Below are 22,050 nucleotides of genomic sequence, written 5' to 3'. Positions count from 1 at the left end.
TAGTTCCATGCCCTTGAATAGGCCGAAGCACATGTCGAATGTTCCTTGGCCCGATCCGATGTGTTCTTGAATTCTTCGTTCCTTGTCCTTATTTCTTCTTGGCTTATTGAATGGTTCATGATCTGGCGAATTTGTGCTTCAGGTTGATGTGGATCTTGAGTAGGAAAGCATGCGGATGATAGGAGGCTTGCAGTCATTAGCTCGTACTCAATCCTCCCAATATGTGCTTAATGATTCGAGCTAGGTATGCCTTGTTACTCTCTAAGTATCTCTTGCTTGAATTGTGCTTAATGGTGGGATTAACACTTGATTCTGCTAACTTTTTAGGCACATCAAATGGAGGCTGCTGATGCTACCAGAAGAACTTTGGAGGAAAGGATTAGGAGCCTTGAACTTGAAAATCGTCAATATGATCCTCGCTTTTTTTCAAGTCAAGAAGGAAATACTAAAGGTGGCACCTCTAGAGGTGGATCAAGGAGATCCTCACGCAGGCAGACTCGAAGTCCCAGTGATGTAAGACTTGTATTTTTATTTTTCCTGCAAAACAAAAAGGAAGTGTTCCTTAGACAATCTTGTATTAATTTCCTCATTTATGGCCTGTTTGGATGTTTAAAAAAAGAGGGGGAGTGGAGTAGAGGGAAGGAGAGTAATTCAATTACTTTGTTTGGGAGTTTTTTAAGGAAGGAGGGGGAGGGGTTTGGAGGGGTTTGAAGGGGTTTCAACTACCTCCAACCCCTCATTTTTAATTCCCCCAAATTGGAGAGATTTGGAGGGAGAGTAGAGCACATAAAATTATTGATAAAGTAATATACCTAATTTACCCTTATTATATTTATAAAATTACAATGTTAAAAACAAGGGGAAGGGCTAATTATTCCCTTCCCCCTTACTAATTATAAAAACATCCAAACAAGGTGGAGGGTAATCATTCTCCTTTACTCTCCTCCCCACTACTCCCCTCCCCTCTACTCCCCTCTACTCTCCTCCCTCTCTAAACTCCCAAACAGCCCATTAGCACTTTGTCCTTGGCACCATCTTGGATCATGTAGAAACTTTAACTAAGATAAGTTTAGAATTTACCTGATGAGGTCTTGTAGTATCAATTTTAACTTATCCTGATTAGTTCTATTGGAATGTGCACTTGCTTGAATGAGGCAAAGCCGAATGCCCCTAGTTTAAAATGAATCCATGATTTTTGAAAATGTTAGTGATGAAAAATTTTTATTTAGAAAAATGATGATGGTGCCTCTCTTTTTTTGAAGATAAATGAGCCATGGGCAAATGCCCTTAGTTTAAAAAAGAATGCATGAATTTTGGAAATCTTGGAGATGAATTTTTTGAAAAGAAAATGATGATCTTTTTTTTTTTTTTGAAAGTTGCATGAGGCATAGGCGAATGCCCCTAGTTTAGAACATAGATTTGTGAGTCTTTGAAAAAAACTTGATTTGATCAATCTTTTGAAAATTTGATCAATCTTTTGAAAACAATGATGCAAGTGATGATTTTTTAAAACAAGTGAGTTAGACACATCAGAGTGCCCCAATTTGACTTAAAAAAATCTTTTTTAAGTGTCAAACGATCTAAAAGAAATTCCGAGAACGTGAAATTGCATGGGATTGCATGGGTGTACGATGGAGAGGTTGCATGCCACTTGGCACGTGAGGAGTGCCATCCGGCACTTTTGGAGTGTCGTTTGGCACTTTAAAAGTGCTGATCAGCACTTTTAGAGTGCCAAATGGCACTAGGCCATGTTATAACATTTGCACCATGGTGGGCCAACTCCTTACGATTTTCCAATGCATGTTTCGCGTTGTCGCAATTTTTGAAAAACATTTACTTCATTTGTGATCATGAAACACTCTCCTAGTCAGCTATAAACTCTCTGAAACCTATTTCAAACCTAATTGGGAATTGATGTAGCTCATATAAATGAATCCTCTTGCGACAATTCTTTGCAAAAAGGTTAGCAAAACACAATAACCACAAGCAAAAGTCATCCATGGCTAGCAATCAAAAATTTTCTCATCCAACAATTCATGATATCAACAGATAGGTTCATAGCTTTGATTTTAGCACCAAAGCCAATTTTATAGCCTTCAAAGTAGAGGGAATTAAGGCTTTGAGGAATTTCAAGATCAAGTGGGATTTTATTCGTGTTGCCGTGAAATTCTGGGATCTAAAAGATCATGTGTTTCAGTTTAACACTGCTAAACTCTGTCTGACAATTGAAGAGTTTGACGCTATTCTGGGCTATGATCCAAGCAGAAAATCTGTTGCAGTTTCTTGTGATCCCAGGCATAAGGAATCTTTGTCTAATGCTCTCGGTCTTCCTACTTCCATTACTGATAGTATGATCAAAGGCCAGATGGTGAATATTCGTGCAATTATCTCTCGGCTAATTGACAAACGCACCTATGGAGTGACCGACAATATGCAGAAAAACTTGGGTTGGCCTTATGCTTCATGGGAAAAAATTTTCTTTGCTCTGGGAGACATGGTTTTGTGGATGCTCGAACCATAAGTATTGTGAGCCAAATTAAGGATGGTGGCAATCTTGTTTCTTTGATCTTGGCAGAAACCCTTCTAGGACTGGATGTTATATTTCATGGTGGAGAAACTCGAAACTTCTTAGGGAGTCCTTTGACTTTGCAGATATGACTGATGGAGCGATTGGACATGATTGCCAAGCCTACAACCGATAGTTATGGGCCTAGCACTTTTTTTAACAGGGCTGTAATCAAAACTGAGTGCCAAACTGAGAGTGATTGGGTGAAGTTTTCGGACAAGGAATCCAATACTTCAATTCAATAGGATTGTTATTAGTGGAAGTGCCCACCCCCTATACTGTGGTCTCTAGGATCATATCACATCTTTCTTGTTGGGTTGTGGAGGGCAACTTTCTACAAGGTAGATAGACTCTTGAGGCATTTCAAATATGAGCAAGGAATGCATGGTGGCAAAAGAAGAAGACATTTCTCTCTTGTGGACACAAATCCTACTACTGTAAAGAACATGTTATCGGGTTTAGAGATGGCTGACCAAGTGGACCAATCTTTTGTCAAGGTTCACTTTCACAAGATTACAGAATATTCTAACTAGCTGATAGACAAGATTGTTGACAAGGAAGCTGAGAGGGTTGCTATAAGAGAACAATTTCTCAAAGACAACCAGGAAAGACTCGATGAAGACAGCTATGAATTCATAAGAAGAGACAGGGATGACGAACCACCTAACACAAAAGAAATTAATGACCAGAAAAAGAAAACACTGAAGACAAAAGTGACCGTATTTTTTTGCTTTGAGCATGTTTATTTAGAAGTTGATGTAAAAACTATTATTTTTAGGAATTATTTAGGGTTTGCAGGTTAGGGGTTCTGTTTATGGTGTAGGCTTTCAGGGTCTGGTTTTTTATAGATTGTCTTAGGGTTTCGGTTTTTGTGTAATGACATGGTTTAATGGAATGATTGAATTTTCGGAAAATTCAGTTAATGGGCAAATGGTGGGTTTTGGGAAATTGTGACCGGACCAATGCATGGTTACCTACGTACCCCCTTTGATAAAAGGATCAAGTCATCACGTAGTTCATTGATTTTTTTTTTTTTTTTTTTTGCTATAATTTTTTCCTAGGCCGCCCTTTCGGGTTTTCAACCTAGTAAGCTCTCTCACTCTCTCTCTTTTTTACTCTCCTTTTGCATAGGTCGCCCTTTCAGGTATTCAACCTACCTTTTTTTTTTCTCCCTTTTTTTGTTGCTCTAATTTTTGCCTAGACCGCCCTTTCAGGTTTTTAGTCTAAGGAGCTTTTTTTTTTTGTCTTTTTTATGGATTGGTTTGCAACTTCCACTTCAAACATGGTACTTTTTCAATTGATCCATGTTGGTTGGCTCAGTGAAAGGGTTTGCATCTAAGTCTATCAACCTTACTGCTCCTTAAGAGTGATAATGTATGGGCTTGCCCAATTCTGTTTGAACTTCCCGTTTGCATCTTGAACTTCCCGTTTGCATCTTGAACCGAGGCCCGGATCTCCTATAGCACTAGATCTCCTAACTTCAAATCTCTGGTTCTCACTTTCTTATCAAAAGCTTTCCTAAGTCTCCTTTGGTATCCCTAAATGTGATACATGGCTTCGAGCCTTTTCTCATCCAACATGCATAATTGGTCATACTTGCTTTGAAACCAATCTGCTTTGGGGATTTCACTTTCCAATACTGTCCTTAGTGATCGGACACCCATTTCAACGGGAAGGACCGCTTCTATCCCATATATAAATGAATAAGGAGTTGCTCCTGTGGAAGATCGGATTGATGTTCTATACCCCTAGAGTGCATAAGGTAATTGTAGGTGCCAATCCTTGTAGTTCTTTGTGCTTTTCTTCAAGATTCACCCTATATTTTTATTAGCAGCCTTAACTACTCCATTAGTCTGAGGACGGTAAAGTGAAAATTTGTGGTGCTGAATGTTGAACTGTCACAGTAGCTTCTCTATTTCTCCTTAACCCATTGACAAAGATAATCTCATGTGGTACCCCATATCTGTAGGTGATGTTGGTCTGAATGAATTGAGCAACTTTCTTCGAATTCAGGACTTTGTACGAGCCAGCTTCTATCCATTTGGTAAAATAATCAATGGCTACAAGTATAAATTCATGGCCATTAGATGCAGTTGGATGAATCTTCCCTATAATGTCTATCCCCCATGTAGAGAAGGGCCATGGTGATGTCATAGTATGTAAAGGCATGGGTGGCATGTGTTTCAAGTCTCCATGGACTTGGCATTGATGACATTGGCGAACATAAGCCACACAGTCGGCTTCTATGGTGGTCCAGTAATAGCCTTGTCTCATTATCTTTCTCGATAGCATGTGTGCATTCGTATATAGCCTATAGCTTGATTCATGAACCTCTTCAATTATCTGCTGTGCCTCCTTAGCGGTTACACAAAGGAGATGAATTTCATCATATGATCTTCTGTAAAGTCTTTCACCACAAATAATGTAATTAGTAGACAACCTTCGAATGGTTAATTGGTCATTCTTGTCTGCAGATGATGGGTATGTTCTATCCTTGAGGTACTGTAGGATGTCTGAATACCATTCACCTTCCTCATTCTTTCCCTCATCTTCATCTATTGTCATGCAGTAGGCTGGTTCTTCTTTCTGTTCCAACACTATCTACTTGGCTTCATCTTCTTTCAGCCCATCCATCATGGATGCCATTGTTGCAAAAGCATCTGTAATTTGGTTCTGCATCGTTGGCACATACTAGTATTTGATCTTGCTGAATTTTGATGCCCATTTCTATAGACATTCATGATAAGGCACAAGCCTTTCTTCTTTGATCTTCCATTTATTCTGAATTTGAGAGATTATTAGAGCTGAATCTTCTTATACCTCTAACTCCTTCATTCCTAAGCCTAAGGCTTCTTGTAGACCCATAATGCAAGCTTCATATTCTGTGGCATTGTTAGTGGCAGTAAAGTTAAGTCTGCCGGAAAATGGAATTGTGTCCTTTTTGGTGAAATTAAGAGACCTCCAATTTCTTTTCCGTTTTGATTTGTTACTCCATCAAAATACATCTTCCATGATTCTACCTCAATCCCCATGATATCTTCATCCAGAAAGTCCCCTTGGATTTCTTCAGCTTCTTCTGGTGAACAATGGGCTAAGTGATCGTCAATTACTCTCCCTTTCACAAATTTCTGAGCCACAAGCTTAATATCAAATTCTGACAAAAGCAAAACCCATTTAGCAGTCTTCCCATCTTGCCCAGGTTTTTCCATTAAGTACTTCAAAGGATCCATTCTTGCAATCAATAGAATCTTGTAGGCAAGCATATAATGTCTAAGTTTGCGGGTTGCCCAAACAAGTGCAACACATGTCTTCTCTATAGGTGAATACTTTTCTTCATAAGGCAGCATCTTCTTGTTGATGTAGTAAATTGCATTCTCCATTCTAGTTTCCTCTAGGTATTAAGCAAGTAGAGCCTCCATTGCTGTATCTGTAGAGGTGAGATACAACAACAATGGTTTTTCAGGTATTGGTGGGACAAGTATTGGTGGTTTCATCAAATAACTCTTGATCTTCTCAAAGACCTCTTGACATTGTTCATTCCACACTGTAGGAACTTCCTTCTTAAGCAGTCTGAAGATTGGTTCACATGTCATGGTGAGCTGGGCTATGAATTTACTGATGTATTGTATCCTCCCTAAAAATCCTCAAATCTTCTTTTCAGTTCTTTATCTCTACTATTGCCCTGATTTTGTCAGGATCAACTTCTATTCCTCTTTGGCTTACCATAAACCCTAATATTTTTCCGGATGTGACTCCAAAAGTGCATTTCTTGGGATTCAATTGTAATTTGTAGACCCAGATCCTTTCAAAGAACTTCCTCAAAGCTGGCATGTGCCCTTCACGGTCTTTGGACTTCACTATCATGCCATCAACATAAACTTCTACTTCTTTATGGATCAAATTATGCAGAAAAATAGTGGCTGCACGTTGGTAAGTAGCACCCGCATTTTTAAGGCCAAATGGCATGACCTTGTAACTATATGTCCCCCATGGAGTAGTGAAGGAGGTTTTCTCCATACCTTCTAGAGCCATCTTGATCTGGTTGTATCTTGAAAATCCATCCATAAACAATAGCAGAGCATGACCCACTGTGTTGTCAACCAAGACGTTAATGTGAGGCAAAAGGAAATCATCTTTTGGGCTGGCCTTGTTCAGATCTTGAAAATCTACACACATTCTGACCTTCCCATCTTTCTTTGGTATTGAGACCACATTAACTAACCATTCTGGATAGTTGACCACTCTTAGGAATCCAACATTGTACTATTTCTCCACTTCTTCCTTGATCTTGAGAGTCCACTTTGGATTCATTCTTCTTAACTTCTACTTGATTGGCTTCATGGTTGGATTTGTCAGAATGTAGTGTTGTACTACATCTATATCAATCCCAAGCATATCTTCATATGACCAGGCAAAGACCTCCTCGAACTCTAACAATATTTCCACTAATGCATCTTTCTCTAAAGTGTTTAGGTTATTGCCGAATTGGATTATTTTGGGCTCATTCTCAGTTCCCAGGTTAATAGGTCAGGTTTCTTCTTTTATAGGTTCAAGGTATCCATGTTATTATTAAGAGTTTCTTTACTAATTTTAGAAATGAAAACATTTAAAGCTAGCAAATAAGCAGAATTAGAAATCATATTGAAAGGAAAAGAGTTCCCAACAGATTCAACAGACTCAACTGGAAAACTATCACAAACAGACTTAACAGGAATAGAAATACTAGCAGAAATAGACTCAATAGGAATAGAAATAATGTTCTTAGCAGGGGTGAGTGGCTCTACAGTCTTGATCTTCTTGGCAAAGGTGACTGACTTGACGGTCTTAATCTTCCTCACAGAGTCCTCCATGGGGTGGGCAGCTCCCTCCCATGCCCAATTCTTCAACTCGGTCGTGGCTTCCACAATGGCAAGTGGCTCCCAGTAAGCTCGTTCTTCCCTCAGCATTAGTACTGCGGGATCTATATCCATATAATTTGTAGCTTCTTCTTCAATCTCCATGTTTATAGGCTTGTCAGTCACCAAAGCATCCAGGCACTCTATGCTATCCATCCATTCATCAAACAGGTCGTGCTAGTCTCTGTTGCCCAAGTCAGTGGATTGAGGGAGATGTTCTGGCTCGCCTCCTTCTTTCCTCTCATCATTATGTTTAGCACTCTTAAGTGTCATGATTCTGAGACTGTGGACCATTAGCTTATGGTCTAGTGCGGCCAATCTATCATCTATGTCATCTTCCTTTTCAGTATGTGGGGTTGGTGAACTTGGTTTTGAATCATAATACAACCCTAATTCTAGAACTTCTCTTCCATGCTTGTCATATCTTGGGCCATACCTTGAGGTAACATTAGTGATGTCACTCCAATTTGAAAGGTGCCCATAGGGATATTCTTCGTGGTACATTTGGTTGGCTTGTGCATTCTCTAACACATTCACTAGTCTATATTGATCACTATCAATATCGCTCTACTTGTTAGCCTCGGGGTCATCTTCAATGTCTTGATCATAATAGTGCACACCACTATCATATTCCTCATAGAATAGATCTGCATCTTCATCTTCTCTATCACTAAGGGGTTCACCCTAATCATCACCACTGTACGGGCTATCATAACTTTTGTTGATGTTGTCCTCATTATTGGTGCTGCTATCATCATCATCATCATCATGTCCACTATCATTGCTGCTGTTGTCACTATTACTATCACTCTTGTCATCGCTTTTATCCTCATCATCACTAGGGGCTGCTCCCCCTTCCTTATCTTCGTTATGGGCTCTTAGTTCATATGGGCTCTTCAATGCATGCTGACTAGCCTCCCAATATTCTTCTTCTTTGATGTTGCATATATGATCTTCAAGAAGCATAGTCATGGCATCAAGATCCATGTGATCAGCCCAATCATTAGGAACCCACGTTATGTCTTCTTTTTTCAACTCTGGAGCCTTGTTGTGGCAATCAAGTCATATATCGAATACGGGTACCATTGTTCTTGTCATAGGATCAAATCTCAGTTTAGGGAATCCCCAATAACGTTGACTCTCTCTAGCTTTTACAAACTTTACATTCAACGTAAGAGTGTAGGGCTTTAGAGGTTCTAGAGGACAAGGGACTCATTTTGCTTTGGCTTTGGCTTGGGCCATCTTCCTTACTTCTATTTCTAGCAAATCATCAGTAGTGGGCTTGTAGCTTAGCCTAAAACGTGGTGTGGCAGTAGGAATTGTCGAGTCTTGAACAATTGGCTTCTTTATAGTCCTCCCCAAATTCATTCTTAGAAAGTAGTTCATTCTCCTCATCATTGCTACCACATTATTGTTACCATAAAGAGCAAAGTCCATTGGGGTCATCTCAACTTCTCATTCTCTCTTTTCAGAAATAGTCATTTCAATCACGAAGCCATCCAAGGTCAATGGCTCTTTCTCGGAATCAATACCATAAACAAGCTTAGGCACAGTCAAAGTATTCCCATAGATGATCATAATAGCTCCTTCATGTAGAAACTGAACTTTTGATATAGGGAAGAAGGTACAGCCTCTGTGTCATAAATCCAGGGTCACCCAAGGAGCATGTTGAAGCATAAGGCTATGTTAAGGACTTGAAAATCCACCTTCTTGACCATTGGCCCTATGGTAAGCTCCAATTTTATGGTCCCGAAGACCTCTTTTCTACTGTTGTCATATGCTTTCACATGTTGATCAGTAGGCATAAAGTCTTCAATACTGAGGCCCAAACAGCTTGCAGTCTTCAAAGGACACACATACAAAGCGCTTCCATCATCTATCAAAACCATCGGTATTCTCTTCCCCATGGAATCTATAGTGCAAATGGTCATTGTGGTGCTTCCCCTTCTTGGTCAGATCCTTGTCAGAATAGGAGATGGTGAGTTCCCTATTTATGGACCCAATCATAGTGTTCAAATCATGTAAGGTTGTGGTTGTAGGGACTTGGATTTGGTTGAACAAGTCTACTAGGTTTTGATGGTGTTTGTATGAGGCCATGAGTAAACCCCATAGGACAATGTTGGCTTGTGTCTTTTGTAGTTGCTTGAGGACTTCATCTTCCTCGGCAGGTGTTTGTTGGGTAGATCTATTCAAGGCCTCCACTGGGTTGTCGGTCTCTAAATGTGGGGGTTTGAAATGTCTCCCCCCTTGTGATGTGGGCAATTTTTGTTGGGTCATTGAGATCGGTGTCTTGGGGTTTAAAGTGTCTCCCCCCATTTGTGGGTGTTTGGTTGTTTATTTGAGGTTTGAAGTGTCTCCCCCCGTTTGTGGATGTTTGATTGTTCATTTGGGGTTTGAAGTGTCTTTCCCTGTTTGTGGATGTTTGGTTGTTCATTTGGGGTTTGAAGTGTCTCCCCCTATTTATGGGTGTTTGGTGATTCATTTGGGGTTTGAAGTGTCTCCCCTCATTTGTGGGTGTTTGGTAATCATCAGGTTCTAATTCTTCATTCCATATATCATATCCTGCGGTGGTGGTAGATGTCCTACCCATTAATTCTTCCCATGTCATCATGAAGCATTCAAATGGGTCATAGATCAGGTCGGATGGATCTTCTTTATTCTCATCTTCAATCATCAAGCAATTAATCTTTGGTCCTTTTCCAAAATTGTGATTGGGCAAGAGATTATTAGTGATACTAGGCCTTGTAGGTGGCGCAATCACTTTGTTGTCTATTAGGTCTTGAATTTCATGACAAATACAACTCATGAAATTCCCTCCTAGGTCTAAACCCTTGGGGTACTTGCACAGGTTCAATAGGTTCAATTAATTGATAAGGATCATTTTTATGGATGTTGCATTCTAGGCCTTATTAATAAATTATATCCCAAGACTTCATTATACATGCAACTCCGTCATTAAAATATTCGTAGTAATACAAAGTCATGAATGTTGGCTGCCACTTTGAAGATTACTACATCTTAATCCTTGAGTACCCAGTTTAATCCTTTAAATTATTCATCATATATTTATGAAATCCAATTTCATAAATATATATTTTAGTAACTTCTTACTAAAGTGGTTAGGCCTAATACTCTGAATAACCAAACCCATTAAACTTATCTCAAAAGAATATTTTATATTTCCGTAGAGATTATGAATTCTTTTTGAGAATATATATTCCATCAACACTAAATGCGGTTACCCAACATACTGAGGTTTTGATCATGACTTTAGATCTCACTCCTGATATATCGAAGCAATCTATACTTCATGATCAGTTTTCATTATTCTCTCAGGATTAAGAGTTTATGTAAATAGAAGTTGTGAAACTTATTATTCAATTGACAGTTATTGGTAGAATATTGAATCTCACAGCGGTCCAGTTCAATATGTCTTATCACTTAAATCATATTACTAGAAGTCTCCACTTCCATGATCAAGACAAATCATCTTAGTTGATATGTTATAGTCTTCGCAGATGAAATGCCCAATTTCATCACCGACTACGAACTAAAATTCTGATTTTACAAAGAACTTGTGATTTATATCTTCTGTGACTAAATCACATAAATCACACACTATGCATCTTATGGACTATAATAATGTCTCATTAGTAACTTACAAATATTCTCATATAATTAAACAATTTAATTATTTATGACATGCCAATAAATTGGATTTTAGAGCACAACCCTCAACATCTATGAGTTTACGAGTTTCACCCCATGAATTAGAAAACATTCCTAGCAGGGATACACACCCTCGCATGCACGTAAGTGGCAACAATAAATATGCTAATACAATTGGAGAGTATGAAGTAGTCCCACGCCATACTATACATGAACATGAACTACCACTTACCACCTTGATGATCCACTACTTCCAACAAAACAAACTAAGTGGCCCGGACCCCAGAGCCTTATTCTAATGGAGGAGGAAACTAATATCAACAAGGTGGGACAAAAACAATAATGACATTATATCATGGATGGTGTGGCTCAAGGTAGGGAGTCAGCTAAAAAAAATTAAGAGTTTGGAGGACCTCACTTCTACCTTCGCAACAACGGCAGCGGCTGCAATCCAGCCCCACCAAGCACAATGATCATCTTTAGTTGGAACTGCCGAGAGCTTGGGAACCATCGTGCAGTTCAACTACTCATTAAGCTAGTGAGAAAAAAAGAATCCCAAGTTTTGTTTCTTATGGAGACAAAATTTTCTATACAGGAAATGAAACCTATTCAAACTGCCCTGGAGTTTCCCTCCATGAAAGTTGTTTCAAGTTTAAGGAGGAGTGGCAGACTTGCTCTTCTCTAGAAAGATGATATTGTTTTAAATACCTAAATTTTCTCATCTAACCACATTGATTCTTTTGTTTCTAATCTTGTACAAGGAACATGGAGGTTGGCTAGTTTCTATGGCTACCCTGAGGACCAATGTAAATGTGAGACATGGACTATGCTATGCCACTTGCACAGCTGAGCCTCTTTTCCTTGGGTTTGCATTGGAGATTTTAATGAGATCTTGACATTTGATGAGAAAAATGGTCGACAATCGAAGCCTTTAGGCATGATGCAAGCCTTCCAAAGCACTCTCCTACACTGTGGCCTTGTGGATTTGGAACACCTAGGCAATATTTTCACATGGAGAAATGGGTGGTTTGCTAATGATTTTGTTAAGGAAACGCTAGATCGCGCATGTCCTACCTTGGAGTGGAGTGACCTTTTTCCAAGAGCAAAGGTTAGGCTTTTGAATGTTACATACTCTGACCATGACTCCATAGCCCTAGAAATTGAGATCACTACCCCATTGCAAGTCTGAAGGAAGAAGATACAAAGATTTGAGGAAAAATGGGTGGCATATGCTGACTATAAGAACCTGATTCGTACTTCTTGGGAGCTTGGCATTTTCATTGGTAGTCCCAAGTACTGTCTTTTTAAGAAGAAAAAAAAATGTCGTTTCAACCTTGTAAACTGGAGCAAAGCCACCTTTGGAAATTCCTAAACCCATTTAGACTTAAAGTGGCAGGAGCTTAAAGAGCTTACTAGGTCGAACTTTGGAGGAAATTTGAACCGAATTGTTGAGGTCAAAAAAGAGATTAATGAACTCCTCCGTCATGAGAAGGTCTTTTGAAGGCAATGCTCTTGCTCTATATGGCTCTCAACAGGAGACAAAAACTCTAAGTTCTTCCACTAACAAGTAAGCCAGAGGCGACAAAGTAATCAAATTGAGGGCCAACATAGCTGAAGACTACTATAAGGGTTTGTTCACAACCTCACACCCTTTGCACATAGAGGAAGTTCTTGGGTTTGTTGATCGAATTATCAATGATGGGATGAATCAAGCCTTGACCATGCCTTACACAGCTGAGGAGGTTCAAGTGGCTCTCTTCCAAATGCACCTATCCAAGGCCCCGAGTCCGGATGGTATGTCCCCATTTTTCTTTCAAAAAATCTAGCACATTGTGGGCCTTGATGTTACCTTTGATGTGCTCTCTATTCTACATTCGGGCAAGTGCCTAAAAAAGATGAACTAAACACACACTGTTTTGATCCCCACGAAGAAGAACCCGTAGCTCATCTCAGAATATAGGCCTATTAGTTTGGGTAACATGGTTTCCAAGATATTCTCAAAGGTCTTGGCAAATTGATTTAAATCTATACTCTCACTGGTCATCTCAGATTCTCAAAGTGCTTTCATGTTGGATGGATTTATTACTAACACAACTATAGCCTATGAGATGTTACACCAAATGTGGAAAAGATGTAGTGGGAAAGTGGAGCATATGGATGTGAAATTGGACATTAGCAAAGCATATGACCATGTGGAATGAGATTTTCTTTGGAACATAACGTTGAAGATTAGGTTGGCAAACCAATGGGTCAATTTGGAAATGGAGTCAGTTTCTATGCCAACCTACTTAATGTTTCTTAATGGCAAACCCAAATGTCTTATATCCCCATCTCGTGGCATTAGATAAGGTGACTCTCTCTCCTCGTATCTATTTTTACTGTGTGTTGAGGGTCTACTGTCTCTGTTACGAAAGGCTACTAAGTCACACCAGATTAATGGGATCACCTCTTGTGAGGGAGGAGTTCAAATATCCCACTTACTCTTTGTTGATGATAGCCTCATTTTTAATGAAGCTAAAACCACTGAATACCAAATCTTGCTAAATATTTTAGCACAATATGAAGAAGCCTTCAGTCAAGCTATGAACTGGCAGAAGACATCCTTGTTTTTTAGCTGTAATACACGACCAAAGGATAGGAAGGCAATTCAAGGTATGTTGGGGGCACAGATTTTGATGGACTATGAAAAATACTTGGGTTTGCCAATGGTTGGAGGAAAGTCTAGAGTTAGTACTTTCAAAGAGGTTCACAAGAGGATATCTAATTGAGTTATAGGTTGGAAGGAAAAGTTTATCTCAAAGGCAGGAAGAAAAATCCTTATAAAAACTGTTACCCAAGCTATTCTCACGTATTTCATGAGTATCTTTAAGATCCCAAAGGCCATCTTTGAAGGGATTAACTCAGTGTTGGCTAAGTATTCGTGGGAAAGAACAAAGAATGAGAAGAAAATTCATTGGATTAATTAGGGTAAGCTATACACTCGTAAGAATAGAAGGGGGATGGGTTTCCTAGACATCAACGATTTCAACCTTGTCATGCTAGCAAAGCACGCTTGGCATCTTATCCATGGACCACACTCATTGTTTTACCGTGTGTATAAGGCTCAATACTTCCCTACTTGCTCTTTCTTGGATGCGGAGTTGGGAAACAATCGATCATGTGTATGGTGGAGTATACTCCAAGCAAGGGACCTTATTCGGGAAGGCTTTGTATGGCAAATTGGGGATGGTAACACTGTTGGGGTTGAAAGCCATAAATGGCTACCTTAACCCCAAGCTTTTGGCCTGGGGTAGATTGGAACATGAAAGTGAGTGGTTTGTTTGATGCGGCTTCTCGGCAGTGGGATAGAGCTAAGATATAAGCCATGCTCTACAATTCCACCAGGGACGATATCCTAAAGATCAAACTGGGCAACAATGGCACAAGGGACAGTGGCGGCGCCACGTTATGGTCAGGGTGTTCCCAGGAACACCCTGACTTGAAATTTATACATACAAATTTTTTTTTTTTTTTTTACCCTTGAAATATAAAATAGGAACACCCTCACATTAAAAAATATATATATATTTGTTCTACTTTCAGGCCAAAAAAAAAAAAAAAAACCCCCAAAAAAAATTTCAACTAAAATCTGAAAAAAAAAAAAATTGTAACAGAGAAAAAAAAAATTGTAAAAGCAAAACATCGGACGGGATCACAGCAAGCCCAACATCAAGCCCACTGCCCACGGCAAGCCCAACAGATGACAAAGGCAAACCCACGGTTTCTCAACCAAAAAAAAAAAAATACAAACCCATCAAAAACCTCAAATCAGTTATCAGAGTTCAGTACATCATCACTAAAACTTCTCAAAAAAATTAAAAAAATCAGTAAAGCTAAGCAAACCTAAAAAGGAAAAACAGAGCAACGGCGCTCCCCTTCGAAGTTAGATCGATCCACGGTTCCAGTCGCTCATCGGACATCGGAGATCGCCAGATCGGAGATCGCCAGATCGGTCCAGCTCCAGTCGCTTATCGGAGATCGGACTCGTCGCCCTCGTCGCACTCGCATCGGAGACGGAGATCGGTCCGCAACTCCGCATCGTCCCAGTCGCAGCGCTCATCGTCGCCATCGCCGTCGCACGTCGCCATCGCCCAGGTATTTCTCTCTCTTTTTCTCTTTGACTCTCTCTCGGTCTCTCACTCTCTCTATACTCTCTCAAATCTAAAATGAACTTAGGAATGAATGAAGATGAAATAATGAAAATAACTGTGTGGTGTGTGCCTTTATTTATGACTCTCTCTCTCTCTTTAGTCATTATTAAATATATGACTTTGTCTCATTGTTTGTCTCATTGTTGAACTGGTGATTCATGATTGGCTGGCTGAAGTACTCAGCTTTGTTTTTTTTTTTTTTTTTTAAGAAACAAGCAGTGATCCGTGATTGGCTGGCTGAAACACTCAGCTTTTTTTTTTTTTTTTTTTTTTTTTTTTTTTTAAAGAGACAAGCACTCAGTTTATCACTTTAACTTTTTTTTTTTTTTACTTTTTGAATTTGGCATTTTGCTTTTGGCTTTATCTCATGATTGAATCTTATCCGTTGGTTGGTGTGTAAATTGTAATGTGTTGGTGTTGGTGTTGCCGTGTTGGACTGTTGGTGTGTATTGGTATTGGACTCAACTCAAAGACATTAATTGTCTTTTAGCGTTATTGTGATTTGTAAAATTGTGATTGTGAAATTTTCTGATTGGTAGTTAGTTCTTGTGAAATTTTCTGATTGTCTTTTAGCGTTAATAATTTAATTAATCAATACATTATAAAAGACAAAAAAAATTAAATTATGTTAGGCTAAACAACAATTATATAATTGTTGTTGTTATTGTCAATATATAAAATTTTCTTTTTATTAGATCATGTAATTTATACTTATTGAAGAACACCTTGGGAAAAATTCATGGAGCCGCCACTGACAAGGGACAAACTTTGTTGGAATGAGACTAAGCAGAGGAAATTCTCTCTGAAAATGGCATATCAGGTGGCTCTTAGACCGGCTAAACCTTTTATGGGGGAACACTCTTTAGCTTGCCATGACTAACGTATGTGGAACCTGTGGACCTCAAACACCCCTCCCAAAGTTCAGAATTTCATATGGAGGGCCTGTTCTGATATCCTTCCTACTCGAGCAAACCTCCTCAGTCGCAAGGTTCAGATTGACTCGAAGTGCACTCTCAGTGGACAGTGTGATAAGACAACAAGCCATATTCCTTGGGAGTGCCCGTTCGCTTGTAATGTTTGGGCACTGGCTTGGGGAAAATTGCAGAAAAGTAGTTCGGCGGCTCCTAGCTTTTATTCCCTCACACAAACCCTGTTGGAGAGACTATCTGAAGGAGTTTTGGAGAGGTGGGAAATAACTCCATGGTCCCTATGGAATCCAAGTAACCGCTTTCACTTTGAGCACTTTCAAACCATACCCGATGCCATCCTTAGAGCTGCAACGTCGCTGCTTGAAGAGTACCAGAGGCTAGCCATAGCCCACATAGCCCACTGATAACTTGCCTGGGATCTTTGTTATATGTTTTTTTCTTTTCTTTTCTTTCTTTTAGTTTTGTTTCCTGGGATTGCATGCCACTGTGCTGGCTTTATGTTACAACCTCCAGGTAATGAGACGTGTAATTTTCTTCTTCTTTTTAATATACTTCTATCATTTCTGTATAATAAAATAAAAAAATAAATCAGCATATTTGGTGAAAATTTAAAATTGATGATAAAGAGTTATCATTAGGAATGGACGGTATAAATTGAAACTCTCTCTTAAAAAAGGCAGTAAAAACGTTTTACTTGAACAAAAAAATGTAAGACTTAAAAAAATTGTATGCATACAAATATATTAATAAACTACCTAAAATTTCCTAGCTAGATGAAATGCACCCAGTACTAAACTTCAAGGCTTCAACCTCGATTTATAAACAAGACATAATTTTTAAAGAACAAAACTTAAAAAGATATTTTCTCAAACTTAACAATTATACCTTCCTTTATTTATTATTTTTTTTCAACTCTTCAAGAATTAAAACAAGTAGTTTCACACCCGACTATATTACAACAAAAAACAACCACATTCTAGGTACTTATCGTGGATATTGTTGGTATCTGTATTTATTAGAGTAACCACACTAACTCATAGATAGTCTTCTAAAATACAAAAAAGTGCTCAATTTTACACATTTTAACCAAAAAACCCCCACATTAGTCTTTGTAAAAATGTTTAAATATACACAATGATCTTGCATATGAACAATGATCTTGCATATGAACAATAACCATGCATATATACACGGTTATTGTTCACCATGTAAATGATTTTTTTATTCTTTTTTTTTCTCTCTCCTCTCTTTACCTCTGACTCACCTCACTCTCGTTTTCTCATTTCCTTTCTCACCTCACTCTCACGGTTACTATTCACAATATTAAAGAAATGAATATTTTATTTGAATAAATGTGTATAATAGATAAACTGACATGAGTGTTTTATAAAAATAGGTATGTAAAATAGAAAAAGTAGGTTTTAGATGTGCAAAATGAAAATTTTTTTGCACATAATGATGTGGATGCTCTTAGATTCTCAAAAAAAAAAAAAAAAAAAGAGCTAAACTATACAAAATTTTTCTGTTGTTTTCATTAAAAATAAATATATAAATAAAAAATTTCAATAGGAACAATGTACTAGAAGATCTAAAATGATTTGAGTGTTTTTCTAAACTGTGAACATCCAAAAAAAATCTAAAAGAGATGCAAAAAAAAATCTAAAAAAATGATAGTAAAAGCGAATAAAGATTAATATCATAATTTTTTTTTTCTTCCTAGGTAAGCCTAAGAGCATTAGCATTAGGCATTATAAAAATAAATAAATAAATAAATAAATAAAGGCATTTTAACACATCAAAAAGCTACTTTATTATTTTAGCACACTATTTTACGATACACTCTACACATCAGATTTTCCATTTTTCAAATCAATAAATTAAAATTATATATATATATATATATAAAACACATTAAAATAATATTAACTCAAAACTCAATCCAATACAAAATACATCTGGAAAGTTGAACCAGTGGCACCAACCAACAGCCACCACCACACAACCACTGTCATCACAAAACCACTGCATCTTCCACAACCCAAAACTCAACTCAAAACAAACCCAATCAAATCCATCTAAATACCCAAAAAAAACCGATTACCAAACCCACAACCACTAACAGAAAAAACACCAACAACCACCACTGTACAAAAACACCAACAACCACCGTGAAATACCATAAACCACCACCATACAACAACAATCAAAACCCGAAACCCATAAACCCAATTTGAAAAATCACCCCTAGACCCATGGCTAAAACAACCATAGTGAGAAAGTGAGAGAAAGAAACCACCACCGTAAGTGGCGATGGTAAGCAGTGGTGGTGAGTGGCGTTTCGCTAGAGAGCTGGCCATGGGCTTTTGGAGTTGTGTGAGCGGCGGCATTTTGCTAGAGAAGTGACCATGGGAGAGAGGAGAGAGGAGAGACTAGCATGGGAGAGAGAAGTGAGAGTAGCCTTGGGAGAAAAGAGACAAGGAGAGAAGAGAGAGAGAAGAGACAGAAATCTGATCTGGAGAAGAAAGACAAGGAGAGAGGAGAGAGAAGAGAGAAAATTGATTTGGAGGAGAGGAGAAGAGAGACAAGGAAAGAGAAAAAAGTAATAAAAAATTTATGGCATTTGTGTCCATACCGTTCCAAATTTGGAATGGTACTATTCATCAATGCTAAATGTTTTAATATTTAAAATATCTAATGTGAGAGATTTTTTGGTGTGCCATTTGGCATTTGACACACCTAATGCTAGTGCTCTAATGCCATTAGTCATTACATATTATATTAGAAAATACTCTTAGTAATAGTATCACCTTGTTCTAGAGACTTGAATTTCTTAATAATCTACTAAAAAAAAACTCAGGAAATTAATGAACAACACTCAAACTATGCACACTATATAGTGTTTCCTTGATAGTCATTCTTGATACATTTCACCAAAATAACTCTATTACATCGTTAATGCTGAAAAAATAATATATTTGCAAAGTTAACTTACGATTAGTAAGTTATTGTATCAACATAATTAGTTGCAATAACTTTTAATTTTCAATTGCAATAAATATTTTAGTACCTTACTACATCTTAGCAATAAATGATACCAATTCCTTTTGCAATTTATTACAACGAAATTATTGAAATGAATGCCTGTTGCAAAAAGATATCATTGCAAAATCTTGATATAGAAATTATTTTTTAATCTATTATAATGACAAAAATGAAGAAATAAAAAAATTACAACTAAGATATCATTGTGATAACCTAACACAAATGATTTTTGTCAATTATTTGCAATCTATTGCAATAATAGTAGTGAAGCAATAACTCATTGTCATGAAATTGCAATAGATTGAAATTAAGCCATATTCTACAATAATTATTTTTAATTATTTTGCAATCTATTACAATTTCATGGCAATAGCTTATTACTTCATGATTCTCATTGCAATAGATTGCAAATAATTGTCAAAAGTAATTTAGGTCAAGTTATTACAGTGATATACTTGTTGTAATTGTTTATTACTTCATGTTTGTCATATTAATAAATTGCAAAATAATTGTTATCAAGTTATTGCAATAATATTTTCCTTGCAATATCTCTCTAAAAAAAAAATTGGTTTCAATATGCTATTACTTCAGGATTTTCATAGTAATAGATTGCTAAAATAATTTTTATTAGTTTATTGCTAGAATTTCTTCGTTTTATGTTTTTGTAACAAAATTAGTATTGATGAGACTGACGAGATACCTTCCCTTGGACGAGCCCATGAAACACCTTCGTCCACCCACAAAACGGCATGGACGAGGACAGCCAAGTCATTAATAAGAGGATTCAATGCCACGGACAGTTACTAACCAGCTGTCAGTCCATTGGAGCCCCATCAAGACCTGCAGTAATAAGCCTTGAGTCGTTACAAGAAGAGCTTTAAAACCACAATCAAAGGCCCCAATGGCTAGAAACCACAAGCTATATATACACACTCATTAGGAACATAGAAGGTACATAGTCCTTACCCAAAGAAATACTTTTATGCTTCTCATTTTCTCTCAAAATATTTCTACGTACTAACTTTGGCATTAGAGACGTTGTGGCAAGCGCCACACTAGTGTCCATCTCAAGAAAGCCTTAGTCTCATTCTGTAGGAGAAGTGACGAGGGCCCAGCATCATCTGGACGAACCCACTTGACTGACGATTTAGGCATCATTAGTTTGGCGCCGTCTATGGGAAACGACATTTTCGCACTAAGGTTCGAGAATATAGTTCCAGCCATTTTCTAAAGTCCAGATGGAGTCCAATCAAGATCTTGCAACATTGGCTTTACAAATCCAAGCACTCATAGCTAGCATGGAAGAGCTCACCAGACAAATTCATGAGATTAGGCAGCGGCTCCAACAGGAAGACAACTGCTCCAGGGTCAATCAGGAAGACGAGGGGGATAGCCAAAGGCAGAGCGATCGCAGAAGACCAACTACCCTAGAGGGGCCAAGCTAAAAGCTTCTCTAGGAAATGAGAAGGGAGATGGACGAGTTGAGGAATGCTATTAAAGAGAAAACGAATCGAAGCTTGGACAGAATGTTCAGGACGACAAATTCCCCCTTCACGGTAGCAGTTCTGGAATGCCCGGTGCCGTTAAAGTTTCGCCTGCCTCAGCTTGAACCGTTCGATGGACTCAAGGATCCCTTGGACCACCTCAACACATTTAAGATGACACTAGGCCTTCAACAGCCCCTTGATGAAATACTGTGTCGTTCTTTCCCAACCACTCTCAAATGAGCTATAAGGGAGTAGTTCATGAAATTACCAATGTCGTCCATCAACAGCTTTGAACAGTTAAGCAGCACCTTTTTGCGCCACTTCATTGGGGGACAATGCCCAAAGAGGCTAGCAAACCATTTACTCACCATTACACAAGGGGAGAAAGAGACCCTGAGGTCGTATGTGAAACACTTTACTCGGGAGACTCTAGAGGTAGACAAAACCGACGACAAGGTGCAATTAACAACCTTTAAAGCTGGATTGAAGTCCAGAGAGTTCATGGTATCACTCGCGAAGAATCCCCCTAAGACTATGGCAAAGATGCTCCTGAAAGCATAGAAGTACATGAACGTTGAAAATGCTTTAGATGCGATAAAGGATGTGGAAAAAACAGATGCCAAGGGAATGAAGGAAGACGATCGCAGAGGAAGAAAAAGGGAGCACCTAGATCGTCAGACCAGAGACTGGAGTAATAGAAAGGACGAAAAATTCCTCGAACAATAAAATTCACTCCTTTAGTTATGTCTGTTGACAAAATTTTGGTGTAGATTAAGGATGAGCACTACCTCAAATGCCCAAGGCCACTACATTCGTTGCCCCACGTGCGCGACAAAAAGAAGTACTGTCGGTTCCACAAGGATCACGGCCACTACACTGAGGATTGCAGAGACCTAAAGGAGCAGATAGAGGAACTTATACGAAAAGTGAAACTGGAGAAGTTTGTGAAAAAATGGGGAATCTAGTAGGTTCAGGAACGATAATAAAAACCAGCGCAAATCCACGCCCAGGGACGAGGATCACACGTCCCAACGTCCGCCAAGTGTGATAGGGGAGATAAAGAAGATCACAGGTGGGCCGTCCACAGGCGGGTCGTTCCGATTTCTCAAGAAAGCATGTCAGAGGTAGGTGAATAACGTCCATAGAATACCCCCGTTTAAGCAGAGACAGACAAACCGGAACATGTTTTTCTCGGAAGAGGATGCTAGGGTAATGAAACAGCCTCATGACGACCCCCTGGTCATAATGCTCACGATAGAAGGATTCAATACC

At 38.5% G+C, this 22,050-nt stretch overlaps 1 protein-coding gene across 1 annotated transcript; it reads left to right on the top strand.

Moving 5' to 3' along the window:
- The first annotated feature begins 16,203 nt into the window (after positions 1-16,203).
- On the top strand, positions 16,204-16,653 carry LOC142605851 (uncharacterized). Its single transcript, XM_075777279.1, has one exon. It carries the CDS (start codon positions 16,204-16,206, stop codon positions 16,651-16,653), a length of 450 nt encoding a protein of 149 aa, XP_075633394.1.
- The last annotated feature ends 5,397 nt before the right edge of the window (positions 16,654-22,050 follow it).

This window comes from Castanea sativa, chromosome 8, assembly GCF_040712315.1.
Source record: "Castanea sativa cultivar Marrone di Chiusa Pesio chromosome 8, ASM4071231v1".
In the NCBI taxonomy this organism is placed as follows: Eukaryota; Viridiplantae; Streptophyta; class Magnoliopsida; order Fagales; family Fagaceae; genus Castanea; species Castanea sativa.
The sequence above is the reverse complement of the archived record's forward strand: the minus strand, read 5'-3'. Positions and strand labels throughout refer to the sequence as shown.